Source organism: Callithrix jacchus, chromosome X (assembly GCF_049354715.1).
Source record: "Callithrix jacchus isolate 240 chromosome X, calJac240_pri, whole genome shotgun sequence".
NCBI classification, from domain to species: Eukaryota; Metazoa; Chordata; class Mammalia; order Primates; family Cebidae; genus Callithrix; species Callithrix jacchus.
Window position 1 is genome coordinate 15182731 of NC_133524.1, and position 12894 is coordinate 15195624.

The 12894-nt window shown below is 37.8% G+C and overlaps 1 protein-coding gene across 5 annotated transcripts in view; it reads left to right on the plus strand.

Annotated features, from left to right (window-relative positions):
- MOSPD2 (motile sperm domain containing 2) overlaps nucleotides 1-10384 on the plus strand; it is a 44298-nt gene extending 33914 nt beyond the window's left edge. For 3 of the 5 annotated variants that reach the window (XM_035287800.3, XM_002762638.6, XM_035287801.3), the window contains 6 exons: nucleotides 128-240; nucleotides 2975-3071; nucleotides 3920-4016; nucleotides 4448-4577; nucleotides 6919-7021; nucleotides 7896-10384. In XM_035287800.3, the coding sequence (XP_035143691.1) occupies nucleotides 128-240; nucleotides 2975-3071; nucleotides 3920-4016; nucleotides 4448-4577; nucleotides 6919-7021; nucleotides 7896-8033 (678 nt within the window). In that variant the 3' untranslated portion in view covers nucleotides 8034-10384. The remainder of the gene's footprint in view (nucleotides 1-127; nucleotides 241-2974; nucleotides 3072-3919; nucleotides 4017-4447; nucleotides 4578-6918; nucleotides 7022-7895) is intronic. The other 2 variants (XM_078362796.1, XM_008988975.5) reach the window with 1 other exon arrangement.
- The last annotated feature ends 2510 nt before the right edge of the window (nucleotides 10385-12894 follow it).

Sequence of the window (12894 nt, forward strand, 5' to 3'; positions counted from 1 at the left end):
AGGGAAGAACCATGTTGTATTTTCTACAGTAACCTATGTATAGTAGGCACTAAAATAGATATGTTAATGGGCATGTTAATATATGGTGAATAGCTATCTTTTTCTTTGTTTGTGTGCATGTGTTTAGATTAACCCAACTGAATCTACTTCCAAAGCAGAAGAAAATGAAAAAGTTGATTCAAAAACGAAAGCTTTCAAGAAACCATTGAGCGTGTTTAAAGGCCCCTTACTACACATCAGGTAATCATCAAAAATTTTATTAGCTATACTTTTATAACATATCATGATCATCTTGAGTGAACCACAAAGTTAAGAAAACTTCTGTTTGGTTTTTGAAACTGTAGAAATATAAAACCAAGAGTTATCTGAAGACTTAACCTTGGTTTCCACACACAGTGGATATTTTTAGCTCCCTTCCTGTCTTTGACTCTGTCGAGTGCCTTTAAAAGGCTCTCATCACACATCAGATAATAAAAGTAAATATATATTAATAATAAATCTGAATGGCATGTATTTTCCTCACATAACTGGTACTATTAGACTTGCCCGAGTTCAGGAATGCCAGAAATGACACTGAAGTAAGCATTTCTTGATTTCACTTTCCAAAATCCAAGGATGAACTAGAAAAATAGATTTGTGAGTAAAGCCAAATTTCAGGACATCTCTATTTTTCTGCTAGGTTATTTGATTCAAAAGATTCCAGGTTGTTTCTTTCAGCATTATATAAAAACCTTTTTCTCTTCAGGTGTAGTGGCTCAGACTGTAATCCCAGCACTTTGGGAGGAGAAGTCAAGCAGATCCCCTGAGGTCAGGAGTTTGAGACCAACCTCACCAATATGGTGAAACCCCATCTCTACTAACATTACAAAAATTAGGCGGGTGTGGTGGTGTGCACCTGTAGTCCCAGCTACTTGGGAGGCTGAGACAGGAGACTTGCTTGAACCCGGGAGACAGGTTGTTGTAGTGAGCCAAGATCATACCACTGCCCTCCAGCCTGGGTGACACAGCAACATTCTGTCTCAAAAAGAAAAAGAAAAAACAAAACCTTTTTCTCACCAATAATGTTTTTGGTTGGTAAACATATTTTGCCTTACGTTAAATTGCTACACCAATTTTATTATCTCATGTAGCGTTTTCTGTCCCTTTAGCTATGTTTTAGGTATGTCTCTTATGAACAATATAGCCAGACTTTTAAAAAATCTAATCTGACATTCTCTAATTGATAATATTTGTTTGTTTCCATATATTTTCATTACTGTTAGATTTGGATTTATCTTCACCATCTGTATGTATGAAAGACTGCAAGAGAAAGAGGCATAGATGCACATGGATTTTCTATTTTTCATGGTTTTTATTTGCCATTTTACCCCTTTGGAGTTTATTTTGTTTGTTTGTTTACCAGTTCCCACTTTTCTCCCTACTTATTTGGAACTTACACATTCTGTTTTCACTGGAGACCTGTCACATCATAGGTCCTTGCCTGTAATTGTAGAGATATGACAGGAAAAGCAGGCTAGGGAGAAAACCAGACAGCTTCTCAAGGGCACATTGGGCTCTGCTCCTCCCTGCCTCCACTCCCAGTGAAGTCCCAGAGCTGCTCCTACACATACACAAGGACCTAACCAACCTCTGTCTTTGGAGTTGCTCACAGTTTTTGTGCTGGTTACTAAGAACAGTGAGATCCATCACCTAGCGTTTTTCTATGACTTACTTAAGATTGGGCTCTAAAAGGAAGCCAGCAACCATGCAAATTTACCACATTGTCTAGAACTAGGCAAAGCCCTACTGGGAGAGCGCATTCTTCTAAAGATCTGTTAGTTAGGTTAATAAACACCCCCAAGGTACAGACATTCCTGATATGAAATTAACCTATTTAGCCGGGCGTGGTGGCTCACACCTGTAATCCCAGCACTTTGGGAGGCCGAGGCGGGTGGACCACAAGGTCAAGAGATCGAGACCATCCTGGTCAACATGGTGAAACCCCGTCTCTACTAAAAATACAAAAAATTAGCTGGGCATGGTGGCGCGTGCCTGTAATCCCAGCTACTCGGGAGGCTGAGGCCGGAGAATTGCCTGAACCCAGGAGGCAGAGGTTGCGGTGAGCCGAGATCGCACCATTGCACTCCAGCCTGGGTAACAAGAGGGAAACTCCGTCTAAAAAAAAAAAAAAATTAACCTATTTAAAGATGGATATCAAAATCAAGGGCTAGCTGAAAATTCACTTTAAATTATTCACATTTTTATGTAAAACAAAAACCCTTTTCTTCCCATTGTTTTGAGGCACCTAATACAGTTTGTCTAATGTAATTAAACTACACAAACTTTGAATGAGTCTTTAAAATTTTTTTTTAGGTCATAGGCATTACAATGGAAAGTAATAGTAAAATTTAAATTTTGAAGCTCACTGATTTTACTATTTGATAAGTTCTTCCTACAGCTCCCATCCCAAATTTAATGTTTCTTTTTCTCCTTCGCTGTTACTTAGAAAAGCTGCTATATAGTAAGAAATTATTCTGTTAAATATATTCCTAATCATCTTTCTTTTTAAGTTACACCCTTTTCTGTTGGTGTATAGAAATATGCCCCATTCTCATCTATTTGTAATTAGGTAAAGTTGAAGCAGCAATATCTTCTTTGCTTTATTATCTATAACCTTTCAAATTGTTGAAATAAGTGCACCTTAAGATAGTGCTGATTATAGGTTTAATTCAGAGCCTTTGTAATCCTCTCTTCTAATCTTCTTGGTTTGCTTTTGATCTTGGGGAAAACCGTAGGACTTTTAAAATAGTATGCATTGAATCAGTAAGATCAAAATACAGAGTTGTATTAGGTAATTACCTTATAAGTCTTTTTTGGTGAAATGTCTTATACAAATGAGCATCAGATATTAACTAAATATTTTTCTTCAAGCTAATGATTAGATTTTCGTTTATTCTAAGTATTACAAATGCCTTATGTTTTTGTCACTCCTCAGCCCAGCAGAAGAACTCTATTTTGGAAGTACAGAATCTGGAGAGAAGAAAACTTTAATAGTGTTGACAAATGTAACTAAAAATATAGTGGCATTTAAGGTAAATATCTCAAAGATACAATAAATTACATTTGAGAATTTGACGTGGGAAATAATTTTAGACATATTATAATTGAAAGATTGAAAATTTTGAACTTGTACAGTGTTTTTATTTATGACATTTTTTAGGCATGTTGTACTGCCTTTTGCTTCTAACCAAGTGGCATAGCTTATCCAAAATTTTCCCTGAGGTCTGTATCTCAATCTTCTATGTGCAGTAATAGGTTAATGTCTAAATTAATACAAGAGTTTAATGTGTGTTGTAAATAACAACTCAAGAAAAATTACTTTTTACTATGTGAATAATTTATAATAACAGTGAAACATAAAACTATAAAATTGATAGTGCATTTTTCTACCAGTGTGATATATTCTGGACTGTAGTTTATATCAGATATTAACCTGATACTGAGCATCAAGTGTAACAAGACTGAGTCCATCACTACCCCAATACTGTAGGTTTTCCTGCCTTAAATCTTGTATTTAATTTAGATGTAACCACCAGGATGTTCCTGATGTGCTGTTTAATTTCTGAACACTATTGTATTAATAACATGCAATCTAACGAGCATTCCGTTATTGTGAATTTATGTCATTAAATTCAGGCAGTTAACAGGATATATTTAATAGATGAATTGTTTTATTAAAGAGGCAGTCTGAATGACAACTTGATGTATATATTAGTATCTTTTTAGATAGATTGAGATGCTGTATACATAACCATCATTCTAACTTTGTAAACTCTTTGTTCATTGATTATTCACTGCTAATTTTTTTAAAGTCATTCTTAAGCCATTTCCACCCCCCAAAAAAAACATAAAGGTTGTTATGTGACCTGTTTATAAACAGGTGAGAACAACCGCTCCAGAAAAATACAGAGTCAAGCCAAGCAACAGCAGCTGTGACCCGGGTGCATCTGTGGATATAGTTGTGTCTCCCCATGGGGGTGAGTTGTCACTTAGTAGCCACAGCAGATGTTGGGTGTGGTGTGGGGGAAGGGGACCTGGGGCTGGACTGAGTCAGCAGAGATGTCGGGCTAGAATCTAGAAATTAGCAGAGTATCATGAGTCACCTCACCTCACTCTAGACATCTCTCTTCCCACATGTGAAATGGGTTGGTCAAAGAGGTCTTCTAAAGCCCTTTGCAGTGTTAAAATGTAGTTGTTTTTAACAAGTAAAATTGTTTAAACTGACACCACTTGAAATTGAATTTCACAGGAGAAATTTCTCACTTTTAGAAATTTTTCTTTTTTAAAGAGATTTCCATTTTCTTCTTTTTCCTTAATGTTGAGTTCCAGATTAATGCTTAAACCACAAATATATCCAACCCCTTTGAAGGTTCCTCTTTATATGCTGAATGCCTCTTTTGGAATGCAGGTTTAACAGTCTCTGCCCAAGACCGTTTTCTGATAATGGCTGCAGAAATGGAACAGTCGTCCGGCACAGGTCCAGCAGAATTCACTCAGTTTTGGAAAGAAGTTCCCCGAAACAAAGTGACGGAGCATCGGTAAGCTTTCTCCTCACATTCTTCTCGAATGTAGTGGGAAGAATCAGAAAGAGGAAAGTGCCTCCATGGGCCAGGTGGCCGCCCTTCCTTCTTGCATCTGCTGGGTGCCCTGCTGGGCTCTGGGAATGCCCAGGTGAATGAGACCTCAAGGAGGTCACTCACTAGTAGCAGAAACTCACTTGCAGGCTAGTACAAGAGTCTGGATCTGTCCAGATCACAAACACAGATCTCTTTGTCTCAGCAGTTCCCCTTGTAGGAACCTCACCTTATATACTAGAATGTTTTTTGCAGCACTGTTTGTAATATTGAAAAACTGGAAAGAGACCATCTAAATGGTAAAGCAATAGTGAGATACATTTGAGTATAGCTACACTGAAGAGGGCTGCGACCACTGAAAAAGGCACAGCAAGTCTATTTGTTCTAACATGGAAAGCCATCTGTGATATATTATTAGAACACAAATCTAGTTAGAAAAATGGGTTATGGACATTATCCTATTTAGGAGGGGGGAACTTGCATATATAGGTATATACATGTATATACATATATATAGATATATCAGGTTGTTCAAGACAAATTTCTTGAAAAGATATATAGAAAAGGAGAATAGAGAACGTTGTATTGTACTTTTATTTAAATTGGAATTATGGTTTATTGAAGTGTTCCCATTTTTTCCCCCCAGGGGACATTTGTCAATGTCTGGAGACACTTTTGGTTGTCACAACTGGGGGATGGGGTACAATGGGCATCTAATGGGGGCAGCATAGGGATGCTGCTAAGCCACTAGCAGTGCACAGGACAGCCCCATCCCCCCAAAATTATCTGGTCCCAAATGTCCATCGTGCCAAGGTTGAGAAATCCTCCTTTATAGGGTAGTTAAGGATGGCCACTCCAATGACATTACAGTAGGCCCTGAAGGAAATGAGAGAGCAAGCCACACAGATAACTGGGCAGAGACCTTTACAGACGAGAGAACAACAAACACAGCGAGCTTGGCCTTTTGGAAGAACAACAAGGAAGTCAGTGTCTCTTGACTCCAGTAAGGGAGGAGCATGGTGAGAGATCGGGACAGAGATAGTCTGATATCAGATTGTTGCCATGGTGAGGACTTCTGAGTGAAAGGAAAAACTGTTAGTCGGTGCTAAACAGAGCCATGAGGTGATCCCAGCTTATTTTTTAAACGGATTCTTCTGGGGACTGTGTAGAAACTAGACAGTGGGCAGTGATACCAAGTTCACACTAAAGTGGAATTTGCTATATGCCAGCACTATTCTAGATGCTTTAGAAGTATTGATTCATTCAGTCATGAAGACAGTCCTGTGAGGGAGGAGGGCATTTTTCCTACTTTGTAGAGGAGAAGCTGGGAAACCTGGTAATGGCTATGGTTGAATGAAATCTTCAGGGCCGGGCACAGTGGCTCACACCTGCAGTCCCAAAACTTTGAGAGGCTGAGGTGGGAGGATTGCTTGAGCCCAGGAGTTCTAAACGAGCCTGGGCAACATAGGGAAACCTGCTCTCTACAAAAAATCAAAAACTTAGCTGATAGACCATGAAAATAGATTATGAACAGTGAAATTCCTGAGAAGGCTGAAAGCGTGTGGGGGACCTAAGGCAGGGGAGATTAGCCTTAATCCAGATGAGGGAGAAGGAGATGAAGGTCAGCACCCTGCCTGTTTTTACATATAATATTTAAATTTCCAAACTGTATTACAGGAGGACCTACTTTCTATTTTTATCAAGAGTTTCTGTGGGGTTTTTTTGTGTGTTCAAAGACATGGTTATGGGAATATTTTGAAAGGCTAAGAAATACTGGTACAAAAAGTGTTGTAGATTAATTTGAAGTTCTTATGAAACAGTCTCTCAAAATGAAGGGTTATTTTTGGTTTTGTTACATTCGAGTTGCTTTGTTTTCTTTGTTTTTTTGCTTAACCAATTACTGATGGCTTGCTTTTCTATAACTGTTAGAGGAGATCACCCTTCTCTTGCAGAAAGGGGGAGGGAGGCTTGAGGGCCAGGCACCGAAGCTCAAGGAAAGTACCTTTCTCCTATCTAGAAGGGGTGATTTCCTTCAAATCATAAGATATTTGGATGAATTCTACTGAATGTCATATAAAAAAAACTTCCATTTGAATTTTACTGAGTGGTATCTGCAATATCTTGTGTTCTTTATACATGCATTAAGAAGCTAGAAGATAAATATATACAGAGCTACAAAAGGAAAGAGGACTTTCATCTCTGTTACATAGACTTCTGTGTTTAACTGTTTTCATTTGATATTTTACTTTTATAGGAAAATTCATTAACATTTTTAAGAAGTTATGTTACCTTTGGATTTTCGTAGGTTAAGATGCCACACTGTTGAAAGCAGTAAACCGAACACTCTTACATTAAAAGACAATGCTTTTAACATATCAGATAAAACCAGTGAAGATATATGTCTACAGGTAAATATACTTTCCTCCTAACTCAAATGAAGTTGTTCATGCTAATCGACATTAAAAATCCATTTTTTTCTTACAAACATAAGGAAAAACCTTTGGCATAGACACGACAGAAATACTCTCTTCTTTGTGAAGAGATGCCAAACCAGAAATGGTAAGCAGGCCAAGCATGTGCCTTTAATCCCAGCATTTTAGGAGGCTGAGGCTGGTGGATCACTTGAGCCCAGGAGTTTGAGGCCAGCATGGGCAACATAGCGAGACCTTGTCTCTACAAAAAAATGAAAAATTAGCCAGGTGTGGTGGCACACACCTATAGTCCCAGTTACTCAGGGGTCTGAGGCAGGAGGATTGCTTGAGCCTGGGAGGTCAAGGCTGCAGTGAGCCAAGATTATGCCACTGCACTCCAGCCTGGGCAAGAGAACAAGACTGTTTCTCAATTAGAAAAAAAACTAAATAAATAGTAAGGAGTGAGTTATTTTTGGAGGTCTACTAACCATTTGAAAGCGCTGACCATTTTTACCTAAGCCCAGGTGCTTTGGGGAGTATCAAATAATTCAATCTTGTTGAAAAAAGTACCAAGTAGTGCATTTAAATTTCAAAGAAACAGGAGCTCCCTTTCTGAGTACCTTCAGGAACTGACTGCCCTGCTCCTGCTTCAGCTAGAAATTTAGATCTCCCAAAATGAGAATAAGCAGAGACATTATCTGTCCACCAAACGAATCTAATGCCTTGTTGCCCTTCCACCTCCTTCCACCAGCCTTACAGAGTAGATGGGCCCCATCCTTTCAGTGTTTGGATTTCTAGTATTCCTGTTTGTCATGCTCATGATTAATGACTTTTATTGATATAAATCTTTCATCCCTTTTTCCCTCTTCAGCTCAGTCGTTTACTAGAAAGCAATAGGAAGCTTGAAGACCAAGTTCAGCGTTGTATCTGGTTCCAGCAGCTGCTGCTTTCCTTAACAATTCTCTTGCTTGCTTTTGTCATCTCTTTCTTCTATTTATTGTACAGTTAAAGAAGCGGTTCCCGGTAGGAAATGTGGTTCCTTCATCCATTATTAGTTGGAAAAAGTAACAGACCTAAAACTCTACCAAGCTACTAAAAGTGTTACACATCTGTGCTTCCTAAAAGGAAATATGCAGCATGTAGAGGGGAACACATACATGTCTTGAAAATAAACTGCTAGAGTAAAGAAATGCTGGAGAAATTGATTATAAGTAAGAGACCATAGCTATTTAGTAAAGTAAGTAAAGGTATATCCATTGTGTAAATTAATAGTTTAAATATAATTTATTTTTTCCTTTCGATCTGAATACTTTTAAAGCTTAAGTTTTATCATGTAAATACATTAGCTAAACTGAAAAGTATAAGTAACATGCTTTGTTGCAGCCAAAAAATGTAATCTGCTTTTTTATGACAGAATTACAGCTTAGCTGACTTACTAGCTTTTCTATACTATGTATATAGAAGAACATGTATATTGAGAAAGAAAACATACTTATATAGAGGAATTTATGTAACCATGACTTTGTAATTTTGAGAATTCCTTCCAGATGATGGTCAATATTCTTTTGGAATGTAAACCGATTTAATGCCAAACACCTTAAACTTTGTTTCTTAGTGTTCCTTAACAGCCTGCCTTTTATTAATCTCAGGCTTTTTTAAGAACACTCTCATTTCAATAGAATTTGAAAAATTAAGTGTGGTTGAAATTTCTTTGAATTCTGTTAGTAAAGTCCAAAAGGAAAGTCTCAAGCAGTCCCCCTATCCAGTCATTTTTATGGAGCTTCATGTTGTCCACTATAGCTGGACACTGAACCTTTTGCCTCATTTATTATAAAGGCCTGATCCTCCGTTGCCCCATCTTCATCCCCATTCCAGAGCAGAGGAGTCTCTGTGGACCTTGAATTGCACTGTCTTCATCCTCATTTCTAAATGAAAGGTGTTAGATATAAATTTTTTGAAAAGTTAGTTCTTTGAGATGCTAAGCAGGATAACTAATTTACAGTTTAAATTGTTCCTTGTTAAAATCAGCCCATGACAAGGAAATTTACAAAATACTACAGTATCTAGAAGAGTGAAAAGAAAAAATTAAAAAGAAACATAGATGCCCAGGTGTCAGCTCTCCACTTAAAGAATGAAAAACGTGACTCACAATGGTCTGTGAAAACTTCAAACTAGGACCAATTGACTTACTTGATATTCAATTGATATGGTAATACCCACCCAGTATTCCTAAAATCCTGAAAAGATACGTCTTGCAGTAGCAGAGGCTATGAAATTAGTTTGTTCTCTCATGAATGTGACCAGTTGGGGTCTGTGTTGGTTCACATGTATATCTACTTTATATAAAAGAAAAAATAGTCTGCCTATAAAATGTTGAGTTTCGACTCAGCCATGTTTGGAGATTGTATTGCTTTTCTGAAGGGTAGTGTTGTTGGCTTTCATCTTCAAGAAGTTGATTCCAAAACTGAGTCATGAAGAATGATATAACAGAGTTCCTTCAAAATTGCCATAGGAAATAAAACCTTAAAAGGACACTGGTGTGCTACTTTGTCTTAATTTGGGCTTTTCTGTTTCAGTTTGCCACCTCCAGCTGTGAAACGGACTGCAGTCCACCCTAAGTACTGTGCACAGTATCTCCCTGTATGTGTGCACAGTGGCTTCCCCTTACGTGGTAGACTTTTGGCCTTAATATAATCTAATCCCAAAGTAGTCATGTATGTTTTCTGTCCTTGGCAAATAAATGAGGAAATAATTAGCCAAGATTGAAAATGTATTTCCTAACGGTGTCCCTTTAATGTTTCATATGAAAAATGATGTTCACCCACTAAAATACCTTTGCTCAATGTCTGGTCAGTTAAATTTAATAACATAAGTTTAATGTTAATGTTTGTGTGTCTATTAAATGTGACTAAGCAGGATTACTGAAAATTGACTATAAAATCAAAGGCATATAAACGTTTGTACTTGTCTTGATTAATCATATATTTACACTTGATTTTATTCTGTCTTCATTTGTTTTTATTTAATCATAATTGCATGATTATTTTTGGTACTCTAATCAGTAATTTCATTTTTAATCATGTCATTATCTGTTCATGACCAAATTACCAAGGAACCAACATTTAGATTTAGATATTTGTTTTCACTTAGGAATGGAAATTAGTAGATTTTCCATGAAAGCATTAATGAAACATCATTACCTTGATCTGCGGATATCCTAAAAATGCGATTGCTGGTAAACCTGGCCTCAAATTTCATACTACCATAATTGTTTTTATATATTGCCACTAATTTTGACTGGATTTAATAGCACTTTATTGTACAACTACAAAAAATATATTCCTAGAATTGTTGCCAGTGTAATTTCTCTAATGTTCTGGTGCTTTTCATATATTTTCAGTATTTTTATTACTATATTGGTATTTTATTTGTATAAATTGATTAAAAGAACATGTTTTCTATTTTAATATGTTTTAGAAAAATAATTACATTTATGAAATAAATATCATCAGGAAAAAACCTCTGGTCTCTAATTGATAAAGCATCTTAAAGAAAATCAATATATCAACCTCACTCTGACCTTTTAAAGATGATAGTAATTTCTTTTGGATCTGCTTTGCATTTTTATAAGGACAGTGCTGCAGGCCTCCAAAGATACAATTCAGTGTCAGGTTAGCCTGTCCTTTAGTGTGTCCTGTTTCTCCTCATCCCCATGTCAGGTCTGGCTGCTCTTCAGTGTAGTTCTTCGTTTTTCCCCAGACACAACATTGGACCCAGTGTCATTGCTTAGAGCTCATCGTGGAGCCTGTTGCTGGAGCTGCGATGAGTCAGAATTGTCATGTAGTTTCCCCAGTCCTAGTATCCATGCATAGTTCTCTCTGACAGGAGCAAGCAGGAGGCAAGCTAACAAGAAGTCTGCCTGACTGCCAGACACCCAGGAAAGATAGCAGTGTGGCACTGATCATTCTGAAATCAGGCACATACTCAGGACCTGGGACTTTGGGGCTGTTGCATAGGGGTTGCAGGGAAGCCCAGGATGGTGATGTTAGAGGTTCTCAGGGTTGTTGACGTCTGGTCTATCACCAATAAAATACACAACCTCCAAAATGGCAGCTACCTCTCCATAAAATTAGTATGAATGGGACAGGTTCGTCTTCTACACTAAAAAATATGTAGAGATTAACAAAATCAGGTGGGTAGAGTCCCAACCATCTGATAAATTCAAAATGGAGCCACAAAGAATGTTAACCTGCCAACACACACCATACCCACCCGGGATGTGACAGGGTGGCCTCCATCCCTAAAGAGCACAATTTTCTAGGAGACTAGAGTTCCCGTCAGGAAAATCTCCAGCTAGGTAGGAAAGGATTGGTTACTTTGCAAGTCTTCAGCTCTTTCTCCCCTAAATTTTTACCATCAACTCTAGGTTTCCTGAGATCAAAACAATATGGGCCCTCAAAAATATAGGGCTCTCCCTGGCCCAAAGAGACAGACTAGAAGTCTACTTTTTCCGACTGAAACAATGGTTGTTAGGAGTGAGGGCTCTGAGGTAAGACTACCTGTATGACTTGGGAAAGTTAACCAGTTTCAGCCTGCTTCCCTAAGTGATAATCATAGTACTACTCTACAGGTTAGGTGTGAGAATGAGAGGAAATAATGCATTTAAAGCATCCATGGAGTCTAGCTTGGCTTTGCTGATGTATCACCTCTACCTCCTTGTCAATTCTCTAAACTTTTTCCTGTTTTTGACTTACTCTTGCATTCTTGGCACCTTGATAAAATTATCAAATCAGTTCTTTCACACCTGTATTTTAATTTGTCCTTATATTGAATAAAAATTATCTCCCTGTAATGTCCAAAGAGTCTCATACCTTCCTTATTCCCCACTCACGTTGCCTGCCATGAAGAATAAGACCAATCTCTTCCACATGTTAAAATATTTTAAGTCAGCTGGTTTAACTGACAAGAATACAGAGAAATATCTCCCTGACCCATAGGGACAAGATTTACACACATTTTCAAGTCTTCCTAGAGGAAAAATTTGAGTGGTCCTTGAAACTAGCAGTTTTCCTATGCTTTTTTATCTTGAGCAGTCTCAAGACAAAACATACTTTTCATAAATGCAAATATGGTTGACTTGAGTTAGATACCCAATCATTTTTCAGTCATAAGTGGAATACATCATAACATCTTACTTGTCCTTTGTAAATAAGGAAACCAAGAGTCCAGGAAGTAATTTTTTCCCAAAGTAACATGACAAGTTGGTGTCAGAACGAAGAGTTTAATCTCCCAAGTCCAATGCTGTCATAACTACCCAGAGCTGCCATGTTTGAGTAGTAAGTTACAATGTTTAACAGATAGGTCTGAGAGCTTTACTTTCACCAACAGTATGAGAAGAAAAGAGAATGAAGATAAAATACTTGAGAAGCAGAGGGGACAAGGTAGAATAGCCACTCAGGACCCTGGAAGTTTCTTGGTATTCTAAGCAATGTATTAGTCCAGTCTCACATTGCTATAAAGAACTACCTAACACTGGGTAATTTATAAAGGAAGGTTTAATTGGCTCACGGTTCTGCAAGCTGTACAGGAGGCATGGCTTGGGAAGCCTCAGGAAACTTACAATCATGAAAGAAGACAAAGGGAAAGCAGGTATGTCTTTGTCTTACATGGCCGATGCAGGAGGAAGACAGAGAAGGGGGAGGTGCCACTCAGTTTTTAAAAGCCAGATCTCATGAGAACAGCAAGGGTGAAATCCACCCCCACGTTCCAGTCATCTCCCACCAGGCTTCTCCTCCAACATTCCCCAATTTGACATGACATTTGGGTGGGGATCCAAATTCAAACCATATCACAGACCTTATTTTCAAAAA